Source organism: Plectropomus leopardus, chromosome 8 (assembly GCF_008729295.1).
Source record: "Plectropomus leopardus isolate mb chromosome 8, YSFRI_Pleo_2.0, whole genome shotgun sequence".
Taxonomy (NCBI): domain Eukaryota; kingdom Metazoa; phylum Chordata; class Actinopteri; order Perciformes; family Serranidae; genus Plectropomus; species Plectropomus leopardus.
In genome coordinates, this window is record NC_056470.1 from 14,335,754 (window position 1) to 14,361,724 (window position 25,971).

Consider the following 25,971-nt stretch of genomic DNA (forward strand, 5'->3'; position numbering starts at 1 on the left):
ATCACTATGGGTGGTAGGCAGGAATGGATGCAGTGGCTGCACAGCAGGAAAGAAGCACGAGGGAGGCGGGAAGGGCTTGCTACAATCACTTCACTAATTGCTAATTGCCAAGGCTTCAGGACCAAAGGCAATTTCAAATCTCTTTAGAACCAGCGATGGAAATTGCCGGAGCGCAGTGAGAAAAAAGACGAGTGGGAGGTGTGTGTGCGTGTAAGTGTGTGTGTGTGTTTGGGGGGAGGTGGGGGGCTGAGATTGAGAAAGGGAGAAGGGGGGGGGGGCTGGAGAGGTGGGGCATATGCAATCCCAGACAAACAGCCTGTCATTCCTGGTATTCCCGAGGGGCCCACACGCGGACCGAGGAGATTAGATGCCAATTTGAGGCTGGGCAAGTGGCCAACTTGCAGGTGTCTCACTACAAGACGCAGGGTCACCTCAAAACACTGAGGATATTTTTCCTCCCTGTCCTCTTTTCTAATTCCCCAAACCATCCATGTTTGGTAACACATCTCTCGCTCTCTCCTTTGGTTTAGTATTCATAACACAGAGCGACTGTGTTCAGAGACGACGCTAAGGTGGCTGGTATATGATAGTGCCATTTGAGGCGTACTGTAGTTGACACCTGTGTCAAATACAAGCTCGGCATTTGGAGCAACATTTTAGAGCAGAGACATGGTTCAAGCTTAGATTACAAATCAGGTCTCCTTCATGGGGATTTTTAATAACCAATCTTATCTGTCCTATTTCATGAGGACGTTTACCATGCAAGCCACACAAGGTCCGCATTTCAACTCTTATCAAACCTTCTTTCTCTGACGACTCCAGAGCGCTGAAGATAAGTGGCTGTTATCTAACAGCAGCGGAATGCCATAGCCGCCGCAGCCCGCCCACAATGACTTTGAATACAGTGATAAAATGGGGCTGAGGGCTTTTAAACCCCAGTTCTCATTCAGGACCTTGGTTGGAATCCAGCTCAGTCGCAGCTGTTGCTGTGAAAAGGCTCCTTAAGCCTCACAAACAGGTAAGAGATGGAGGCACATCACCAGGTAGAAGGTAATTAAATTTGTCTTGCCATTGACCCATGCCGACTTGGTTTGGGGGCAGCACAGAAACGTCAGGTGGGAAGCAGGATTTCCCCCCTTCCCTTCTTTGCACCTAAAGTTGTATTTATTTTAGTTTGAAAGTGTCTGGAGGAAAACTGCTAGATCTGCTGCCATCTCCCTAATTGCACATGAAAAGGGAGACAAGAGCTAAGACGAGAAAAAAGGAGCAGTGGTTAAAAAAACCAAAAAAAAGCAATAACAGATAAAGAATCTGCAGAAAAAAATCACATCACACTATTGGCTACTCAAGATATGACACCTGCTGTTCTTGCAGTGGACAGAGGGGCAAGGCAGCAGAGGGCTGTCTCCAAAGAGAAATCATATAAAGCATAATTACCACTTGTCACTTCCCCAGACATGTAACATACAAGTGGGTGGTCTATTGCCGTCAGAGATTCAAAGGGCACCGGAGAGCCCTGAATCCAGCTCTAAAGCCAGGAAAACAACATCATAGTAAGGCTAAGGGCACTCTGGGGGGACAGTAGTCAGAACAGCCTCATGAAACCAACCATGAGAGGCATTTTAAACAGGTAGTTGAAGCCAAACATCTACATCAACTCTTAAACTCATATTAGCAGAGCTCCACCTGCCTATAAACATGGTATCAGAGGCAAAATTAATCGTGTATTTATTAATTAGGACCGCAGCATTTTGTATTTTCCTGGGTGTTCCATCCGCAAGGGTGAAACTTCACTTTTTCACTGGGGGGACCAACCAAAACCAGTTGGTACAGTAAAAATTTGTATATGTAAGGCAGTTCAAAAACTATGAAAAAAAGTAGTTCTGTACATATTTGGAAGTGGAAGTACATGTAATTGTAACCAGAACCTCAATAAAAAACAACAACATTGTGCTCACCAATATAATTGTTGATATCTGAGAAATATGCTGAAATCTCTGAACTCAAATTCCCACCTTGCAGTTATATGTCTCAGCGAACCAGTCAAGCTGCAGTAAGAGTTAACATCCATGTCTGTCCAGACTCATATGTAGCTATGACAGACATCTTCAACCCAGCAGTACAGATCAGAAACAATTACTGCAGTTTCAAGGTGGGCACCAGACCAGGCCCAGGGTAGGGTGACTGAGGGGGCTCTTAAAAAGTGCAAGGGCAATTTGTCATCAATGCCACTAATTTGGTATCTCACCAAATGTCTCCATTTCTGTTCCTGAGGCCAGAAAAAGATTTTTTTTCAGTGATGTTGACCTTTGATCTTTTGAATTTAAAACGTCATCACTTTCTGATTTTATCCTATTTGTCATCTATGTGAAATTTTGTCATAATTTGCATATGAAATATTGAGTTCTGGTTGAAAACATGTTTTGTGAGGTCAGTCATCTTGACCTTTGACAACCAAAATTGATTCAGTTCATTCTTGAGTCTAAGTGGCTGTTTGTGCCAAATTGGACGCACTTGAGACATTGCATTCATGAAAACACAATGTCTCTATTGCAGAGGGATTGAAGGATAGACAACCTGAAAACTTAATGTCTCTGGCCACAGTAATAGCCAGCGCAGAGCCATAACAAGCCAATGGAGCAAAAAACATGAGGAAGATGATTTGAACAAAATCAAAATCTTATCCAAACTTGGAAATCTAAACATAAGTTAATGATAAAAGAATTACCCAAACAACCAATTAAAAAATGTCTGCAGTTGTTTGCGGACACAATACCTGCAACTTTGAGTGACCATATTCACTGTATTGTGCACACACATACACAGTATCTAACACTTTTAGTGTGCTCACTTTTGGTTTTACCTCTAAATGAAGTAGTTTAAATAATCTGGCTGAACTGTGCATGGCCATGTCTCAGTATTTTTAAAATCTGAGTGTCATCAATTAAAGCAGTGAGTAAAATGTCAACATAAACTGACAGAAATTATGACAAAAGTTGCAAAAATAACTCACAAGTCATAAATCTTTACAATAAAATCTTTAAAAATGTATCTGTTCTTTTCTCCTATTTGTATCCAAACGCAGGTACATTTTATAAATAAGAAACAATAATTACCTCTCTGCATTTTCAGTATTTACTCTATAACCATCAGCTGTGTGTTTAATGGCTGTAAAACACAGGACACAGGGTGGCTACCACAGACAGCGTGCAGTCTATAGCAGCACAGCTCAGTCACACATCAACGGGAGACCCAGTTTACTAAAGACTAGTGACAGAGTGAATGTCAGACCATCCTTCAGCTGGTTACAAACAGCTGACCAGATGTGTTCATCAACTGCAGCGATAATTGGTTTATGTATAACATGTGCATCAGTGATACTTCCATTATTTATTACCTGTGTGTGTTAGACCTGTTAGTGATGCACAGCTGTTGAGTTCACTTTCACACTGAGTATCTTCTTTTTTTTCTTTTGTGGTACGCCACTAGGCTTAAGTACAATCAGTGAATGCTGCCTCCACCCAACTGAGTGTAATCAAACACAGAAAATGTTGGACGTCAATGGAATTTGGAGGGATTATTCTCTGTTTTGTACATTGTGCAGGAAGTATCCCCCATGGCAATTATGCCCATGTGCATCACTGTTATATCTCACAGAAAACACTACTTACAGTGTGTTTGAAAGCCGCCTCAGCATCTGCACAGCAATCATCGAGTCATTGGTATCGATCAACTACGCCACCCATTCACACAAACAGTCATTTGGAGCTATGGGACATTAAAAACTTTCTTATTACATCTTTAAGCTATAAAATCTATAAACAGGGCTGTAGACAATGCGTATCTTCCTGTTCAACAGAATTATAGTCTTGGCAAGAATCAGAGGGAAGCAATTGGCAGCGACCACACAGTTGTGACTAATCATGCTCTGAATAATATGATGACGAGCAGAATCAAAGCGGACAGAAGAGGCTATTTTAGGTGATTTCTGTTGCGTGTGCACAAACAAACGTGCCATTGTCACACAGTTGCTGCGGTGCTGTCAAGCAAAATAGGATTCAGTCGTTTTCCCTAAATTGTCACCGTAGCAGCTCAACAATGCAAACAATGGAAATTCAACAGCTATTATAAAGTACAACAGCTGTCTGCTTCAGGCTTAAAGGCTCAGTTTATTTCACCCATTTGCCATGCTAAGTCTATGCCTGTTTCACTGAATGTAAGATATTTTCCATCTGCAATTACTGTACGTTTAGAATCAACCTGTGTGTCTGCAGTAGAAGCTGTTAAAGCAATTAAAAATGTGGCCTGTATTGAAGATACTCCACAGCATACCCCCTTATTCACAAGGTGAATCGGGGGGTCTAAACGTAAATCTACATCTGTCAAAACACCAGGTAATCACAGGCTATACAACAACAGACAGCAGCGTTCATCCAGGCTCCTCAAACACATTTCTGCATTACAGATGCTTAAAACATAACCTTAATAGGTTCAGCAGGCAGCTGATATAAGTGCTTAAATAATTAAAAGCATTACAGCTGTTGTCTAAGAAATGTTTTACAAAGTGAAGTTACACTACACCCAATCTTTTTGCCCCATCCTGCTATTCACTTCCCATAAAGTCCTATCAACTGCAGAATTTAAGTGTCCTGTTTTGCAAGCTCTAGCCCTCCAAGAAACACATGCACAATAACTACCCAGAAGGCAGGAGAGAAATCAGTATTTTAGAGCCTTAAAAAAAGCAAGAAAAACTATAATCCAAGCAGAATAAACCTTTACATAAAATGATCAGCAGTAAGATTTTTTCTTTTTAGGTTTAATTATGTAAAATGATGTAACATCAGACCTTGACTAGACCTTTAAAGTTGTTCAGTCCCTGACGATACTGACCTGACCAGTTTTCACGAGCACTGAATGTCAATCAGTTTTTCAATATACTTCAATATACACTCTCAGTCTGTACGCATAGAAATGTAATTTGTTTGTGGGTGCACATTATAGAAAACATGTCCAAACATAGGATAATGCAACATGAGTCCACTGTTGGCTGGTACATAATGACAATTAGTTCCCTCTTGGATAGCATGGAGTGAACGTTCGTTCACACTCCACCATGTAAAGAATAAATAAAATGAGATAGATAAGACTTACACAAAAAGAATCTCACCTAAATAATTCAAAAAATTATTCCTCAACTATGATTACAATGACTGTGATTATTATAATTATAACTAATATTTTATAACAAACTATAAAGGCTCAGTTTTAGTGGATGGCTTAACCATCTAGCTTGACACTGTTTTACAATACGGCTTCCCCAGAGGGCAAGGAAATATTTTTAAAATCTAAAAGAAAGGAAAAAAGGAATAAATAATAATAAATAATAATAAATAATAATAATAATAATAATAATAAGGGTAGGTAGAAGAAAATGTGGAGAGAAAATACCAGCAAGATCTTTACTAATTTTAATGAATTGCTTAAATTAGTTTATTATCAGAATTTAACTTAACCTTGAGATTAGCTCAATCCTCCAAAACTCCCTTTGAGTTTTTAGATGCACTAGAAGCACTAGATTTCTGTCAATCTTACAATGTACATATGTTTTTTTTTTCTCTATAATCACAGGAATGCATTTTATTTGCTGATCTACTCTACAGGCAAAAGAGGTCCACACTTGTGTAGTATAAAGCAACAGGGGTCCACAGTTGGCTGGTACATAATGACACAAGTTACTTGTAAATATATCTAAACTAAATCATGTATTTTTTTTTTTTTGCTTCTAAAAGGATCTGTAAGTATGTATTTTTGTAACTGAATATAAAGGCTCAGCCGTTGTGGATGTCTTTACCATTTTATAGCTTGACACTGTGTTTAAAAAGGGAGCTACCCCAGTCCATTCTCATTGTTAACTTTTCAAATACATTCCCTCTGTCAGTGCTTTTGGCATACCTGCATCAATCTGGATCATGGCAGATGATGATGTGAGATGAGAACATAGCCGGACAGAGCCAGCGGCATTGTTATTATACGTCAGTAGACAGCCAGACAGCACGAGGCACATCTGCATACATCTTGCGTGGCTAGCATCACTTGAGAATATGGATGGACGTACTCAAAACTTCCATTTAACAGTTTTTACAAGCAAAAAAAAATGCCATGCAAGTTTTAGGTTTTATTTTTGAGGATTTAAAGTTTTTTTTTTTTTTCTATTGGGAAAAGAATATTAAAACAAAAATGTTTTTTTTTAAAAAAAAAAAAAGGAATAAAGTTTTTCATCATCATTGAATGATGCCTTTTCAGAGCCAATATTTGCATAAAATGAAGCAAATAATTTAAAAATAGCTTTGCTGGTCCAAAGTCTTCTTTGTAAAACATCAGAGCCACTCAGAAATACTTAGAGGGCAACTGAGGAACTGAGTGGATTAGTTGTGGGCAGACATACAGTGAAAATCAGATTTTAACCGGTTTAAATAGTTAAGAATTCTGTATAGTTGCAGTGATTTGACAAAATTGCAGGGTCTCCCAGAATTCACAGGAATCAGCTGAATTTGGCATTTATTGTTATGGTTGAAATCCAATGTATGTGTGCCCATCTATAGGAATCCATTTTATTTGTCTCCCACATTACAGAAAAGAGGTCCACACTTGAGTTGTATAAAGTGACATGAGTCCACTGTTGGCTGGTATATAATGACACAAGTTCCATCTTAGATATATAGTATAGAGTGACATTCCCATTTCAACATGGATAAATGACAAAGAATAGGAAAAAAAGAAGTTAGATGCATTATTGTTCAAAGAAAATAATCTTACAAAAATGTAATAATAAAATTATTTATTTTTTTAGGAAATTGGAGATAGAAATATCATTTTAGTTTTTTCGTACATTGCTTTTTGAATCGTGCACCTGAATAAGTTTTTGAGTTGCTGTTTAAGAGTGTGCTCCTTTTTACCTTGTGTTGAAAACACATTGACAACCCATCATGATATAAATGACTAGAGCAATCTTTAATGGTATTTATAATATGGGAGGTTTTGTGAGCAATCAGTTTGTCTCAGTTACAGGGATAAGTCAGTTAGAGGAATGATTAACCTCTGAAACCCTCTGTTCAACTGCTGATGAACTATTTCAAATTCTATAGGTTTTTGGCTGTACTTTTGGCTGTACTTTAACTTTAAATTCTAAAAAAGGAAAGTCAGTCCACACTTTGTCCCCTCTTGGCCTGTACAAAATGACACTTCTTTTTTGTTTTGTTTTTTTTTTTTTTTTATATTTTCTCCAATGTTTTAAATTAATCTTAAATCTGCATTAGACAGACAAAATTGTATATACACATTACTAGATCTCAAGAAAAAAAAAAAACAACTACAACTACTAAAACAACTAAAGAAATATAAAACAGCCAACAATACAAAAACTGCAGAACTAGGATCAAAATAGGATTCACTTTCAAGTAAAATAAAAAAAATAACGCTGAGAGATTTGGATTGGATTGTCTGCTGTGTACGACCTTTAAAGTCTTCTGTTGTAGGAGAGGGAACTGAGAGTTTTTAAATGGGTGTACTGGCATGCAAAATTACCAGCACATTTATGGATTGTGTCTTTAACGAGGCTGACTACTCATTTTGTATTGGATTAAATGATTTGCCATCTCTCTGTGTGCATGCTGCAGTGACCAGAGGGACTTATTATTATTCAACACAGTTTTGGTTTATATGAAGAATTTCAAATTCCTTAAAGGTTTTTTTTAGTTTATGATGTAAGCATTAAACAATCCTCCACATTGACTGAGTGGAGTGTCCAGCACCCATGTGCCTTTAAGGTTGCCTCTGAGAAATGAGTGACTTGGAGAGGGTGAGGGGTCAGCGTGTGCAGCTCTGTGCCAGGCCTTGATTCTCTGCAGTGTGGGGGTTGGTTTCTTTGTTGTTGACGATGGTCAATAGGCCATTCCACATTAAGCTTCAGAGATGCTAATTTATATTAGCTAGAATGTTACATCCAACTCTGACTGACTGCCTGAGACATGGGTCTGTCCCCTGTCCTGGGTTAAGCAAGTGGCACACAGTGCTTATTTTAGCTGGTACAACATCTCTGGATTATGGAAGAAGAACATCCTAAAAGTTTACAGATTGGGCATATAATTCTCCACTCAAATTCCCACTAGCTTGAATACTGATACAAAAGTAGTACTTTTTTTTTACTGGATAGTTAAATATTTGAACATATTTAATCACCTAATAATTACATGAATTTCATGGCAAACCATTGTGATGTTACATAGTTTATTGTGCCAAGTTAACATTTAATTGTTCTAATCATAATAAAAGGTTTGGTTTCAACTATAGGAGTAAAACAAAACTAAAGAGTAAGAGTGATCGTCTGATCATCATGTTAAACATATTCAGGAAACAGAAATAAAATGTCAGAATGCAACATTGAGCCAAAGAAAAAACATGGTGGATTATTGTAGTTTTGTAACATAGGTTTTGTTATTGATCTGTAATGTTGAATTTATGTAGTCCATTTTTCACCTCCTGAACCCTTTTCATTTGAGCTGCAGTGATATAAATTTAAAAGGTTTGGTCATAAATCAGTTTGAACTTATATATGAAAATAAATAGTTTTCTAACCTATAAAACATTTAATGGGGGCAAACGTGTATGCATGCTTAACACAGCGCTGAGAAACAAAGCATTTTTTAAGTGACTGTAAGATTTAAAACAGCAAATGCAACTTTAAAATGGCCTCCCAAATAATATGTCAAGATCCACTACATGGTATTTTTTAACAGTTTAACAATATACCATCAGTAGTGTATCAGTGTATCAGCGTACCATCAGTAGTTGCAATTTATTTATTAGTTATCAAGTAGTATTGACAAAAGTGAAATTAACAGTCTGTTAACAGCCAGCTTAGGAAAGATGACACTGACATGTAAAATTACCAGCACATTTATGGAGCGAAATGCATCCCTAAAGGAGGTTAAATATTCATTTGTTTGTGAAAAAATTGTTGTTCATCTCTCTAAGATGTTAAACATTTGATTCAGTGGTGCTCTGCATTATTAAGTAAGCAATCACATGGTGTTATAGATATATTGTTAGATTTATGAGCCTTCAGTTGATGAAGCTGACAAAAATATGTAATTTCCTCTACACTGAAGAGGTGGAGTGACCAGCACCCATATGATTCTCAGATCCTAACTTTGAATGTTGAACAGTGGAGACTGCTGCCACTGAGAAGTGAGTGACCTGCAGTGAGTGAGGGGTTTGACTCTGTGCAAGTCAGTCTGTGAAAATCTGTCAGGCCTTGATTCCCTGCAGTGCGGGGGATGGTTTCTTCTAGCTGACGATGGTCGTTAGCACATGACACATTGAGCTAAGGGGTTGCTAACTTCTCATATCCAAGATGCTGTATCTGATTTAGACTGACTGAAACGTGGCTTATTCCCCCATCCTGGGTTTAACAAGTAGCACACACTGCTTATCTTGGTTAGTACAACATCCCTGGATTATTGGGAAGAACACCCTGAAATTGTACGGAGTAGGCATACAATTCTCCACTTTAATTCCCATTTTAAATACTGTTTTTTTTTTTTTCAAAACTTGTACTATTATGGATATTTAAGTAGTTGAACATATTCAGTTACCTAATGATTACATCTGTTATTTCATGACATACCATTTTGATGTTGCACAGGTTATTGCCTCAAGTTTACATTTCATTATTCTAATTATAATAAAAGGTTCTGTTTTAACTAAAGAGGTAAAACAATACTACAGAATTAGATACTCTGTAAAGCATCTACAAACATTATTTAGATAGTTAAAATGTTGTCAATGGTTATTGATTGTATGGAGTAAAACTAATTTGGCCCTTTTAAATGTTTTTTTATAGGTGAGCTACATAAAGAGTACATGTTTGTGTCCTGATTGTGTGATTATCATTTTAAACACATATATGAACAGAAAGTCAATGTTGACATGCAACTTTGAGCCAAAGATAAATGTAGTGGGTTATTGTTGTTTTGCAACTTTTGTAACCTATTAAAAATTTAATGAAGGGCAAACATGTATGTATACCTTACAAAGTGCTTAGAAAGACATTATTTATTAAGTGACTCAAAAGATTTAAATAGCAACTGCAACTTTATAATGGTCTTCCAAATAGTATTTCAAGATCTGCTACATGGTATTTGTTAACAGTTTAACAGTTTATTACCATTAGCAGTTGCAACTTTATAGAAACCATCCAAACAATGTTTATAAACAGTTTTCAAACCAACTATTAATAGTTAACAAAGTGTTATAAATATTTGGTCTATCTATCCAAGAGATATTTATATTGTATAATTTACTTTTTTTTTGTTTTTACAAAGGTTTACAAATTAGTTGGAAACCATTAATACTTAGTTTATGTATTTATACAAGACTGTATAAGTCTTGGTATTTGACTAATAAAATAACAATCTATAACATTACTTATAATGGGTAAAGTTAATTAGTTATCATTTCTTCATTGGTTATCAAGGAGTATTGACAAAAGTATAATTAACAGTCAGTTAACAAATTATTAATGATGCCTATAATACAGTTTGCCAGCTTCAGAAAGATGATACCGACACGTAAAATTACCACATTTATGGAGTAAGATGCATCCCTAAAAAAGAGGCTGAGTATTCATATGTGTGAAAAAAAAAAAAATGTTATTCATCTCTGTATGATCTATGTACATTTGATTCAATGGCTTTGTGCATTCTTTAGAAAGCAATCTGTCTTTATTACATTCACACACAGTTTTATAGATATATTTTTTATATTTACTTGGCCTTCAGTTGATGAAGTGGACAAAAATATGTAATTTCTTCTACACTGAAGAGGTGGAGTGACCAGCACCCATATGATTCTCAGATCCTAACTTTGAGTGTTGAACAGTGGAGACTGCTGCCACTGAGAAGTGAGTGACCTGCAGTGGGTGAGGGGTTTGATTCTCTGCAAGTCAGCCTGTGAAAATCTGTCAGGCCTTGATTCCCTGCAGTGCGGGGGATGGTTTCTTCTAGCTGACGATGGTCGTTATGGTCGTGAGGACATTACACATTGGGCTTCAGGGTTGCTTACTTCTCATATCCTAGATGTTGTATCTGACTGAAACATGGCTTTTTCCTCTTTCCTGTGTTAAACAAGTGGATGTTGGGTAAGATAATGTTAAACTGTAAAGAGTAGAAATACAAGCAGAATTCCACATTTGTCGTCAATTGCACAATTGACTACAAGCTATTCAAAAAAAGGAGTTAAACATGTTTTTTCACATGAAGAAACATCTGCTGGGAAGTGACATAATAACCACATGTATGTAATATCACTGAAATAATTGAAAGGTAATTATTTATTAAGTGGCCCTCTAAAGCAGTAGGGCATCTTGGCTCTCAGTGGCTCTGTTTGTCTGAATTTTTAACGCAATGGCCATCAGAAACACATTAACATTAGTTAAACTTTAAGTGCTAAAGAGTTGTTTCAGTTGACAACACTGGAATGTAAAGACCTGTAAAGCTGAGTGTCAATGTAAACTTATTTTAGCAATCTCACATGCCTTCATGCATGCACACTCTCTGTGCCGCAGTGACAATGCTGTATACCAGCCCTGTATTTGCCAACTAATTTACAACTCTATGTGTTACCAACTATAGTTATCAAAAACAACCAAAAAATAGATATAACAATAATAAAAACTTAGTTCTGGGTTGCACAAACCTCTTTGAATGGGGTCAACAGAAGATAACTAGTGAAGGCCCATTCATAGATGTGTATCCTGCTGTGATGGTTTTGAGATGAGGTGTTGGTGGCTCATCACCATTTCAATGCCCATCAAAAACACTAACATACCAGTTAAACTTTAAGTGCTAAAGAAAGGTTTTAGTTCACAATACTGGAATTTAAAGTCCTGTAAAGCTGAGTGTCATTGTGAACTTATCGTATTATTATATTATTTATTATGTGCCTTTCACTTCATGCACACTCTTTGTGCACTGTGACAATGCTGCATGCCAGTGTGTGTAGTATATGTTATAGACTGTAGTCATTAAAAAACAAACATCTTTGAATGGGGTCTAGATTAGATAATGCTAAAATACACTTACAAACACAGGTGTTTCATCCATCACTAAAAAACTATTCATTTTGAACACAATGGAACACATTACAAAACAAGATATTTGGTGTTCAAATCCATTACCTATCATAATAGCATGAAAAAAAGGAGCCTTGAGAAATACATAAAAGAGACAAGGCTAAAAACCAAAAATGAATGGCCATGACCTTTGACCCATAAAGCTGCACTGCATTAAATACCAACATGACTGAAGGATATCACAAAATGAGCTCGGGGACACTAAAAACCACTGACAGTGGACACAGTTTATCACTGTATCTATAAATGCAAATTAAGACTTAACTATGCAAAGTGAAAGCCAGATATCAGCAAAATCCAGAAACACTGCCAACTTCCCCGGACCTGAGCTCATCTGTCACGTCACAGTGAATATTAAGACAAGTTATAATTGTGTTCACATTATAGCCTTTATTTTAAAAAGCTACAATGGGCAACATTTCTGGTGCCAATTTACTAAACAATGAGAAGCTTTACTGAATAGATACATTTTTGTATTAGATATTTTTTCTCTTTACAAAATGCACCTTTCTATTTCTTTTTCATTAATCTATGGTGGAGTGTGAATATCACTCTGTCCTATCCAAAAGGGAACTTGTGTCATTATGTACCAGCCAACTTGGGACCACCGTCGCTTTATTCTATATGTGTGGCCCTTTTTTCTGTAATGTTGATCAACAAAGAAAATGCATTCTTATGCATATAAATTGAAAGCACGCACATACATTGTAAAAGAGATCCTGTGCTTGTAATAACTCTTAATGGGAATTTCCAGTAAAAGTCTGATAATAAATCTATTTTTATGATTAATCAGCAAATACTGTTGCTGACCTTTATATCGTTTTGGTCCTTTCTGGGAAACCCTTCATTGTAAAGGTGAACATCTAAAGTAGGAATTCCAGTATGTTTTTTCCATGGCCAAGGGATCAGCCAGTATGTGTGATATCTCTGATCTAGACACTAGAGAAAGAAGTCTCAGACTTGTAATGTCATGAAGTATAAAGTCTGGAGCTGCTCCTTCTGCTCATCGAGAGCCTAATTTTGGGGACCAACAGAATGTTTGTTATCCCTTAAACCCAAATGAACTTTATTATATTGGTGTTGTCAGTTCTGTAACAGAAAATGTTCCCATATACTTATAACATTGTTCTGGCTGTTCTCAGTGTCATCTAGAAAATCTTTCACAATTTCATATCAATGGAGCAACTCTACACTTTATATCACATGACATCACAAGCACTCCAGTTTTTGGATATGGGAGCGAGTTGCCCATGTTTACTAATGTTTTTAGACTGCCTTAGATCATAGAAATAATATGTATGTATTTTAGAAATGGGCATAATTTCCCATTAATACAGTATCAAGCCATAAAAAGGTTAAGCCAGCCACTAAAGTTGAGCCTTTATATTCTGTTACACAAACATACTAAAAAAATCATATTTGAAGAAGAAATGTAACATTATTCAGATGAGATTTTTTTTCACAAGTATTATTAAATATGTTTGTATGTGCTTTACATGGTTGAGTGTGAATGTCACTCCGTGCTATCTAAGAAGGAACTTGTGACATTATGTACCAGCCAACAGTGGACTCATGTCATTATATCCTACTCAAGGGTGGACCTTCTTCTGTAATGTGCACCAACAAACAAGTTGCATTTCTTTAAGTACAGACTGAGAACACAAGTATATTGAAAACTTGATTGACATTCACTACTTGTGAAAACTGGTCAGGTAAGTATTTTGGAAATTGAACAATTTTAAAGGTCAAGTCAAAGTTTGATGTTACATAATTTTAATTTAAAACTCCTTTTTTAGTTTTCTTACAAAAGGAAATGGAGTGTGGACATTTTTTTTTTCTTTTTAGAGTGCAAAGTTCAAAGAGTACAAACAGAAGTCGACTTATGAAGGCCCATTCATAGATGTGTATCCTGTTGTGATGGTTTTGAGATGAGTTGTTGGTGGCTCATCACCATTTCAATGCCCATCAAAAACACTAACATACCAGTTAAACTTTAAGTGCTAAAGAAAAGTTTCAGTTTACAATACTGGAATGTAAAGTCCTGTAAAGCTGAGTGTCATTGTGAACTTATCGTAACATTTATTATGTGCCTTTCACTTCACGCACACTCTCTGTGCACTGTGACAATGCTGCATGCCAGTGTGTGTGTGTAGTATGTGTTACAGACTGTAGTCATTAAAAAAACAAACATCTTTGAATGGGGTCTAGATTAGATAATGCTAAAATACACTAACAAACACAGGTGTTTCATCCATCACTGAAAAACTATTGTGAACACAAAGGAATACATTACAAAACAAGATATTTGCTGTTCAAATCCATTAACTATCTGCCATAATAGCATGAAAAGATTTAGAGAACCTTGAGAAATCTCTGCATAAAAGGGACAAGGCTAAAAACCAAAAATGAATGGCCATGACCTTTGACCCATAAAGCTGCACTGCATTAAATACCAACATGATATCACAAAATGAGCTTGGGGACACTGAAAACCACTGACAGTGAACACAGTTCATCACTGCATCTATAAATGCAATTTAAGACTCTACTATGCTAAGTGAAAGCCAGATTCAACAAAATCCAGAAACGCCACTGACTTCTCTGGACCTGAGCTCATCTGTCATGTCACAGTTTGATTTCTTTCTTTTGGAAGCAAACAGCTTTTAAGGATTAGTCACAGACTTGTGTTAAATCATTTTATAGTGATTAACTAATTAAAATAAAATAAATATATTTATTTATTAAAATAAGTAATTATATTGCTGATCATTTTATGTATAATGTTACTCGTTTATAGATTTATTTTTCTGAATTTTTGGTGATACATTGGTAGTTACAATTGGTCTGGTCTAAATATACATATATATATATATATATATATATATATATATATATATATATATATAAAACAAAGACAACAATAAAGTTATTAACAGTAAATAGTAACTACACCCAATCTTTTTGCCCCATCCTGCTATTCACTTCCCATAAAGTCCTATCAACTGCAGAATTTAAGTGTCCTGTTTTGCAAGCTCTAGCCCTCCAAGAAACACATGCACAATAAAATTAGTGAGTAAGTGAGTAAGTTACTAACTTGCATGTCAAGGCTGAGTTTTACTTTAGTTTTGACCTACAAATTTGCATTGTCGGCTATTAGCCTGTTTTCATTCATTGTCCATAAGCGCTTGTCTTTGCAAGGTCGCGGGGAGCTGTCATCGGGCAGAAGGCGGGGTACACCCTGGACAGGTCGCCAGACTATCGCAGGGCCGACACATATAGACAGACAACCTTTCACGCTCACAGTCACACCTAAGGGCAATTTAGAGTCACCAATCAACCTGAGCTGCATGTCTTTGGAATGTGGGAGGAAGCCGGAGACCCCGGAGAGAACCCACGCAGATAGATAGATAGATATAGGGCCAAGCTGACTAACACACTCGGATCAGAATCTGACAAAAAAATAAAGCACATTATCAGCAACTAAAAGGGGAGCACAGCACAAGATATAGATATATATAGATATATAGATAGATAGATATAGGGCCAAGCTGACTAACACACTCGGATCAGAATCTGACAAAAAAATAAAGCACATTATCAGCAACTAAAAGGGGAGCACAGCACACATTTTTGTTGCCCACTACTTTTAACTACACGGTCTCGTTACCTAACCCAATAAGTGCCGAGAAGAATGGCCTCTGGGCTGATCCTGGTAAAGCTCATGAATGCATGGTTTGCTTTTGGGATGGGAGAGAAAAACATTACTGTGACACATGACAAATGAGTTTCCCAGTTGGAAAATATTTAGCATATGGTTATAAGATAAATATTGCGACAACACAATGCATTTCAAGTGGATAAAAAAGTGTAATTTCCTCAGCACACATTGGCACTGCGGCAGAGCAGGAGTGCAGCTCACCTGTATTCACAGAACGTGTCATCATTCATTCCTTGTGACTCTACATCGGGGTGGAGGTCCTCCTTCTCTTTCACTGCAGGGGGGGCAGGACACACATTTCAAAGAGCGGCACTTTCATCCATAGATGCGATTGCATATTACTTGCACTGTTGGGAAGCAACATCATTTGTAATGCTTCAAATCCAAATAACTATAAAGGATTATCTTTAACATATTTTCAAACAGGGGATCAATCTTTTGTTAGTTTTAATAAACCTCGGTGATTTTCTGTAACACAATTCTTACAGCAGACTAAACATTAATGCTTAGTAGGCGTACAGGAATAAGTGATCTGAACTTTTACATCACTTGAGTGTATGTAAAAGTTGAATTTCAAAAGTCTGGACTGAAAAGCTTTTGAGAAAAACTAAATATGAGAGTGTAAACATTCTATCAAGTCTGCACACTTAAAGCCTCTCTCCTGTTTGTCTGCCTAAAGTGCTACACAGCAGCTCTTTGTGTAAATATCCTTAAAAAAAATACCAGTTGCTTTCAAGATAGACAAAAGAGAGGTTTCATGAAAGGCGCTGGACGGGCAAAGGGGGAATCCAAAGGAGCCAATGAAATATTCAGTGCTTCATGTCAAAAGCTACTGCAGGCAAAGAGGTGGAGTGGTGGGGAAAAAATGAGAAAACAGGTTGAGAGAGGAGAAACTGTGAGTGAGGAGACACTTTGCAGGTAGGAACCATTGTGAGGCTGAATTTGGCTCTGATACAAGTCAGCACAAAGGCGCCAGGGAAGAGCTGGGAAGGTCTGCACAGGTGAAGGGTTGGTAAGTGTGGAACACAGCCAGCTGGCCCACTCGTCTGGGCTGACAAGGTATGTAATCAGAGGTACAGAGCAGAACTAACAGGGCCACACAAATTATTTCACAATGCAGTAAAGCTGCAAGCATCTTGTGGAGAGTTCATTTGGGGTTAATGATATTGGGTTTGGCATGCACCGTTGTCCAACATGCATGCATAACACATTTCTGAATGGGGGTGGGAGAGGGGTCAGGATTGAGGCCCACTGCACATTTTCATTCTTTCAGGAGGTCAACCAAAATTATACCAAAAGTCAAGCCAAGTGTCATCTTGTAAAACTGCTAGAGATTTTAAACTGATAATTAAACTGCTTATAACCAAGTTAGACTGATATCTCCTATGTTGAATTTCTCCTTTTTCTTCTATGACTGAATTACATTGAATTTTGGTTCATTTCCTGAAGCAAGATGACAAGGGGACCCAACCCTGGTCAAAGACTAACTGACCTTTTTCCATGGAGAACATGTCTTGTCGCTGGGTTGGCGGTGGCGTACCTGCATACTTGCCACCTTTGTTTCTCCGCACAAAGCAGGCCATGAGCACGACCAGGGTGAGGAGTGCCACGGCACACATGGTCCCAATGAACCAGCCCTGAGTGGAAAAGTCACTCCGCTGACCCTCCGCACCTGAGAACAAAAGCAGCGGAGAGACACAGAGCTCAATAATCTGCTTAACACGTCGGTCCATTTGAGGATGACAGCCCCCTCCAGCGCTCCCCATACAACTTTATCTTTGACTGAAAACAGAAAAACATGATGGATTCCAGTTGGAGAGGATGTTCTCACGTCATATTTGACTCACATTCCCTTCAGCTATAGCACTCTATCTCTACTGAAAGAATATTGGATCTGCAAAATACAAATGCAAGATGCAAAGAAAGTAAACAAACTTACACTCACCACAGTCCATATCTATCTGTCATTGATATGCGCAAATCACTATGTTCTATTGACTACGATGCGTCTCTCTCCTCTCACCTTTGACTCGAGTCTGGATAACATCTTCATAAATGCTAGCGTTATCGAGCAGCCTCTTGGCCATGAGGCGTACGGTGTACACTGTCCCAGGTTTGAGCCCATCAATTACGTGGAAACTTTGAGAAGCATTTACAGCCTCTGAAATCCACCAGTTACCATCACCTACACAGCCAAGCACAAGAAGTGCACAAGCAGAATTCATGCAAGCAGAAAAAAGAAGATAGGATGAGCTGTTGCCAAGAAAAAAACACATTTTAAACTGTGTTTGTTGTGCTAAATAACTTAAATGCATCTTAATACATGTTGAGGAAATCATGGAAATGATGGAAGTAGCCATGTGGGCTTAAAATATATTTTTAGATGTTTATATAAAACATTCCGGGTGCACCTACACATGATGCTACTAAAATTCCTATCAATGTTATGCAAGGCGGGGACAGGAAAAGTAGCTTACGGTTATTCATATAAGCCACATAAAGCTCCGAGTCCTGCTGCTCCTCTCTGGCAGTCCAGCTGATTTTGGCAAAGGTGTCACTCACATAAGAGCTTATGTTCAACAGCGCTGGAACTGATAAAGAGAGAAGAAATAGGGGGAGGAAAATAAGGAGGAAAGGAAAACACAGACAGGCACAGAGAAAAGGAGAAAGAAGGCAGAAAAAGAGGATTAGCAGAGGCAAATAGGTTTCCCCCCGCAGCCTGAGAACAGTGCAGCTAGCAGAAACCCTTCAAGACGACAGTTCAAAAGGCAACACTGGGGCCCAGACTTAATTGAGTGGAGCTGGATTTTGGCTCATAAAGGGTAGATATAGAGATCGTGGGCGGGAGTGACATGTAGTCTTCACTCTGACTTAAGCAAAGCTGGCATTTCCTGACGCCCCCCCGCCATGAGCGAATATCAGAATAGATTGATACGATTCTGTGTCTAGAATCCCATTGTTAGTTGAAAGTTGAAGGTACATCAAGATGAGATCACAGGGACCTCATTGGCTGCACATGTGTGAGTGTGAGCTGTATACCTAAAGGAGGATGAGTAGAATTGCCTGGGATAGAGCTGGGAAAGGAGAGAGAGCAGTTGTGGTCTGAAATGAAAGAGAAGCCTCAGATGTTAGATTCCTGCTGCAATGCTGTCGGGTCTAATACTCTATATTGTGCAACAAGCGAGCTCTATAGACTACATGAAAAAAGGATTGTTAGAGCAACGAAGAAAACTGGATTAATGGAAGTAACTGTGCAAATAGTAAACACGGTGTAACTGCAGCGCATAACATACTGCAAATTCAAACTGAAATTGCCACATTATGACAAAGAAATGTTCTGTCTCTCTTGAGTCAGACATTTCCCAAACTACATCCATACAACTACAAAGGACAAACCTTTACTGAGGCTACTCACTGCACCAACACACCTACAACCTCTCTACTTCTACTTCTCTGTTAGTGAGCTGCAGCAGCTACAGGCACTGATACATACTGCTCTGAACAGGGGCCACAGCTGGAGTTGGGGACAAATCTTCAGAGGGATAAAAAGAAAATGAAATACAGCAGAAGATTACAGATATATGGAAAGCCAGCTTTAAGGACGTGCACGCACGCACACACGCACACGCACACGCACGCACACGCACACACACACGCACACACACACACACGTGCATGTATATCTATACACACATAAATACGTGGGTAGTAAATCCTCACAAATAAAGTGCATGTGGCTGTATTTTGTAGTGTGCGGTGCTTCTTAGCGGTGTTTTAGACTGTGTTACTGGTGGACAGCTGCACCACCAGAGGGCAGTGTGGAGGACAAAGGTCAAACACTCTGTCCTGTAATGTGCTCACTAATGCAAAGCGTGCATGCTAAACAAGAATTGAGGATGTCGTGCATGTGCTTAGTTGCTGCAATGATGGACAATAATATACCACAATGCAATCCAGGTTTCCAAATGTGTATTTGTAGGTTAACTGATATCCATCGGAAAACACACATATCATTTGTTAAACTTGCAAAAACAGATTTTTTTTTACCACTTGGGTGCAGCTACTGTGTCTGTTTGCTGTTTGGTGGAGATCAGATAGCATACAGTGGCTTTTGAGAGTTTTTCCACTGACAACAGCTGCTTGCTTCGGGTGGAAATTCTGCTATGAGTGCACGAGAGTGAACTACAACGGTAAAGTTGTGAGCTCGACCAGAGTCCTGCATCATATTGGGTGCCAGCTGGGTGACCCACAGGAAACGTCAAACTTTGTGTTTACAAATATATTTTGTTGCCATGTATTGCCTTTTTCAACTTACCAATTTCTACAATTGAACAACAAGGAGGGATCAGAGAATGGGTTGCTCCATGTGAACCCAGGGGATCAACGGGCAAATACTATAATTTAAAAAATATATATTAAATGTACCATATGACATTACATTTTAATCTACTAAGGAAGATCAGAGCCATGTGGGAAAAAAATAATAAATGTTGACTGGAGGAAAAAAGTCAGGATATTGCCAGATGAACTCACAAATTTACAAGAAAAAAAGTCGGAATATTACAAGATTCAACTCATAAATTTACAAGTAAAAAGTCAAAATATTATGAGTTTAAATTCATAAATTTACAACAAAGGAGTCATTATATTATGAGACTAAACATAATAATATTACAAGATTAAATTTAGATATCTACTGGAAACAAGTCATATTATAAGATTAAATCTTTTTAATTTATTTTAAAAAAAGGCATAATATGATATTAAACTCATAAATTTAAACAAAAAAAGTCATATTACAAGATTAAACTAATTTAGTCATCAAATTAACAAGAAAAAGGCAATAATATTATGAGATTAAACTTGTATTGTTGACAAAAAAACAGCCACAGAGTAAAGCCAGTTACGCCCTGTCATATTGATATCCCTCCTTTATAGGTGAACTATCCGGTAGGTGATGGGTTTACTCACAGGACCTTTAGCTGGAAGTTTAGGGTTCAAGTCCCACATTAGGTTGTGCATTAAGAGATGTGAAGACTTATTGTTTTTAAGTTGTTAGTCTAGAGTTTATGTTAGTGTAAATAAAACTTTACAAAACAACTAAATGACCTGTTCTTAACTTTGTGTTTTGACATTTCCAGGACAGCCAGCTGATGGTCAGCTAACAGTAGATCACAGAAAAAGATTTATTTTCCTTTTTTCTAATAAAGTCTAAAAATATTTGACAAGTACAGAACATGGCTGAACTCAAACCCCAAACTCTAGCATGAAGGTCTGATACACTAATCATTCATCCATCTTATCTAACAGAGTAAAGGTTTTCTTTGTTGCTTTTTAATATCATGTTTCCTGACTTTCCAGTTTCTATCTATGGCGTTTTCTCATATTGTTATGAGTTTAATCAGGTATTATTATGACTTTTTTCTTGTAAATGTATTTTTCCCAAAAAATTTTTTTAACGCTGTTATGAGTTCAATCTCATAATATTACAACTTTTTTTCTTGTAGATTTATGAGTTTCATCTTGAGATATTCCAACTTTTTTCTTGTAAAGTTACAAGTTAAGTCACGTAATATTACAACACTTCCTTGTTAATTTACAAGTTTAATCACGTAATATTTGGGTGTGACTTGGGAGTGAATGCGAAATTTCAGCGAGCACTGCAGTATAGTATCAGCTTTTCAACAAGCTCTTACATATTACACATCTTATTTTTACATCATTGGTACCAAACATATTACTGACATTCATACTAATTTATCCTATTCCCACTTTTCCAGTTATCCCTACTCCCTCAGGTTATTCTTACTCATTTAAGCCAGCATTGCAGTGTAGCGTAGCGTTTCAACATTGAGCATTCACACCCACAGTTTCTTCAGAAACTGCATTCTCTTATAGTATTCAGATACTGTTTGGAACAGACTCTCATCACACTGATATTTGCAATAAAAAGGGAATAAAACAATGTGCAATGAAAACCCAATTGATTATCAGCAGTATGAACCTCATACAAAAGCTAGTACCTACAACCTTTTTTTATAATTTATAAAAATTTAAGTATTTGTACTTAAACAGATGGCATCAGGTTAATACTGAATGGATCTGATTAAGCTGATTTTAATACGTTAACACTGAATTATTATTTTGTATGGTTAGTTCTAAATGATCTTAAGGCAAATTTATCACAGTTTGATTTTTTAGTTTTCACTGTGTTGGTATTGCTGTGATAAACTGTGTTGGTCATTTTCAAGTGATACATCAATACTCTGTCTGAATTTGCAATCACTGGAACAATTGTTTCATTGTCTATGACACACCAACACATCATTTCATTTGCATGATGCTGCCTGTATTATTTCTCACATTGTCTAGTGTGAACCAGGACATATATATTAAAAATGACTGCCTGTTCTGCACTAACTGCTGGATCCTGAACAGACTGCAGTGAAGATGAAGCCAGCTCTTGATTATCGTGTTTCTAACTAAACTTTTTCAAACGTTGAGTTCAAGCCATTGGCAAATATGTCGGCGATAACAACTTGGGTGTTCAAATGCTAGGGAGCAAATAATTTAATCTCTGGAGGAGCCGGTTATTTTTGTATGACTTAAGAGGTATATGCTCCTCTGTGCTTTTTGTCATGTTTGCAGTCCGCTTTATCTTTGCTGCTTTGTTATCTCATGAGACCTGATGGAGAAAAATAGATATTTTCTTCTCTGTCTGCCACACTCCTCTGCTATGGCTATTAGCTGTTCTCTCTTAGTTTTCCCTGCTCCTCTTTCTCACAGATGCTTCACCCCATCCGTCTGTTTTTTTTCTCTGTCTCTCACTTCAGCCACTTTCTTTTCATTACAAGCCTTTCAAACAAAGACGCACATCTGCTGATACCTCTATGGCTGTCTTTTTTATTCCGGTATGTCAGTCTATTTTTCCAGACAATTTTTAAGCTAGACAACTGTTTATCCTAACTAAATGGGGATAAGCATTAAAAGCTCATTCAGTCACAAAGGTGAAATCTAAAAGGAGCACTCCATAGCCTCACTAACTCCCATGCATTCATTCTTTTCACTGTCACTCCATCACTCCCCATCAACGACTCTAAATTCATGGTGCCCCTGCTCTGTGCCACTGGCATCCATAAATCTGCTCTGCTGCATTGTGACTAACATGCCCCGAGGACAGCGCTCCAAAACAGAACCATTTTATCTCCCCACCGAGCCTCTTCTCAACCATATTTACAAACAATGCATCTAATGGCTCTCAGGCTGGACATTCACCTACAAGATGCAGAGCCTCTCAAAGGAAATATAAAAGCCAGAGAGGAATGAATAACATTTATTAAAACATTCAGAGATAGTGGAAGCATATATTCTCAAGCACTCATGCAAAGTAACGGAGGGAGCAGGTTTGAACTGTTGGGAAATTTTAGTACTCACTTTTACCGTTTATCGTGCACCATCACAGGACTGAAATTATTACCTGCGAAATGCAGCAAAGCTGAATGGTGGCAGGTAATGCTGTCAATCTACTGACCAGATTGGCTGAATTAAAAGTTAAAAGAAGTATTAACAAAGTGCTAAACCAAAATAGGTAGAATCTGCGTGGCTTTGCTTTATGGAAGATACAAATTAAAGGCACCCTCTGTGTGGAGTCAACATTTTTGGCTTTGACACCTCCTAGTGGTTGAATTCATATGCTGAAAGCTACACAAACAGTGGACTGCACCCATTTTTACCAGGGTTGTCTTATCTTTCTACAGAAACAACAACAAAAAAGGTAAAATGAAGAAGAAAACAATTAGTAATTTAAATGATGCTACAATTGCATGATAGCTTTAACAAATAAATGTTATAACATGATAAAATAGACATAATATACTTGCTCAAAACTAACAGTGTAGCAGAAAAGCTACATTTTACTGTTCAGGAAAGGCTCAGAGATGCTGCAGCAGAGGTTTTGTTCTCTGAACTTATCATCTTATTAATTCAGTCAGTGTGACCGACCCTGTGCTTGAAATGGATGACACCCTGAACAACAACCTGATAAACACTCTAGGTCATTACAGGCTTGTGTGACAGAACATTGCCGTGATTTATAAACTCTATTCGAATGCGAGACAGATCATGCAGAGCCACTGACAGGAAATGCAGAAAAGTTGGAGGTCTGTGTTGAATTTAAGAGCCCATAATTACTTGTAATAATGCAGTATGCACTGAGTCTATTTTTCTGAGATAATCAGAGAAAACAAGTTACTCAGTATTGTTCTCTATGTAAGATCAGCTGCTAAAACTTGTCCCAAACTCTGACATTTACTTTCCAGAATTTGCTGCAAAAAGCAAGATATCTGCTTCGTAATTCAGAAATATAGCTACTTTCAAAGTTGGTATTGTAGCAAAAGATGACAATCCCTGTATTCAGCTCTTTTTAAGGTTTTTTAAGTCCATTTCTGCCTCAAAGCTATTGAAATTTGATAATAAATCCTACAGTCAGTTAAAACTATAATGCTTTGAGTGTCTCTTTAATAGTGGCTCAGATTATATTATTTCCTTAAAATCATAAACACTTACCATCAGACTGAGTTTTTTTGGGCTTTTGTTAGGCTGTTGAAAAAAAACCCAAACACCTTGAATGATACTGTTCTCATTTCAGTAGTAATGACCAAAACCTCCCTGAGAGAGTGCACTTTAAATAAACAGCCCTCTGAAATTTACCAATATTCTGAAGAACTTTAAATAAGATTTTAGGATGAACTACAACACAGTTATCTAAATGGATCTAAATGCTGGATTTGCCTAAACTGGTCAAAACACAGGCATTACTGTCTGAAATGTCCTTTTGGTGATGTTTTAAACTTGTTTTGTGCATCCACCACTGAGAGGAAATTTTACATCCTGACAGCTTTTCTTGTCCAGAAAATAACACTTCTTTTGTTGCAGCACTAAGAAGCTGCTTTGACTCCATGTGCAATATTCTCGCTTTTCATGCCTCCTTGAGGTGATGTTTTCAGAGTGTGTAATGTTAATTTACACAGCTATGCAGATAGCACAAACTATTTAATAGATCCAGATTCACAAAATACCTTAATGTCACCCACATCCTGTCTTTCTACAGTCAAAAAAAGCTATAATAATGTATATCTAAGGCTCAAATACAAAGAGTCTGACTATGCCTCAAGGCTACAGAGATGCACTGTTCAAGAATCCTGGATCTCTGGTTCCCCAGATCAGATCAGAAGTCATATCTTAAGCCTGTGTCTTTGAATCCGAACTAAGCTTTAAATCGCACATCAGCAAATTGGTCAAAATAGCATTCTTTCAACTAATCAAGTTCATGTATAAGCCAACATCTCAGACAATGTGAGAAATACCGCAGAGCCACTCCTAAGATAGCAAGATGCCACAAAGCTAATTCAAGCTTTCATCTAAGGCAGACTATTGTTACTCTTCACTGGTCTTTTTTAAAAGGGTATTTAGGGGATAAAAATTATTCACAATTCTGCTGTTAGACTTCAAAACAAAACTATAAAGGGGAAGCGCAGCACTCCAGTTTTAGATGGGCTACACTGGCTCCCCGTATCCTTTAGAAAATGTCTACAAGTAAGTCCTTTAGCTTTTAATAAAAGCTCTAAATGGCTCAGACCTAAACTGCAGACTCCCTGTTGTTTTATGTGACTTCGGGTTCACTTGGATCCTCTGCTGCAGGTTTGTTAGATGTTCACAACCACTGTCATGTGAAAACTGGAGACGCACATTTTTATGTGGAAAGTGTAGAAAAGTATTCAGTATATTAGAGAGGCAATCTCATTGAACAGTTTAAAGCAACCGCTTGAAACATAATTTAGCTATTTCAGTTCGTTCCCTTCTCAATTAGTATCTTATTTCATAACTGATCTTGATGTTGTGCTGCTTAATTCAATGTTACTGAACCTACTTTGTGTTTATTTTTGCTCATTTTCTTGTTTTTATTGTCACTGTCTCTTGTCATTGTAAAGCACTTAAAGCAGTAAAGCAGCTACATTTGTGTGAAGGGCATAACTGAAAAAAACAACAGTTTTGACAAGTGAAT

The 25,971-nt window shown here is 37.4% G+C and overlaps 1 protein-coding gene across 8 annotated transcripts in view; it reads right to left on the bottom strand.

Annotated features, from left to right (window-relative positions):
• LOC121947483 (neural cell adhesion molecule L1-like protein) overlaps positions 1-25,971 on the bottom strand; it is a 72,743-nt gene that overhangs the window by 2,168 nt on the left and 44,604 nt on the right. For 4 of the 8 annotated variants that reach the window (XM_042492560.1, XM_042492561.1, XM_042492556.1 and 1 more), the window contains 4 exons: positions 18,386-18,499; positions 17,932-18,093; positions 17,401-17,580; positions 16,110-16,182 (listed from right to left, as the gene is read on the bottom strand). In XM_042492560.1, coding sequence (XP_042348494.1) covers positions 16,110-16,182; positions 17,401-17,580; positions 17,932-18,093; positions 18,386-18,499 — 529 coding nt within the window. Of the gene's footprint in view, positions 1-15,857; positions 15,928-16,109; positions 16,183-17,400; positions 17,581-17,931; positions 18,094-18,385; positions 18,500-25,971 lie in introns of all 8 variants that reach the window. The other 4 variants (XM_042492558.1, XM_042492557.1, XM_042492563.1 and 1 more) reach the window with 4 other exon arrangements.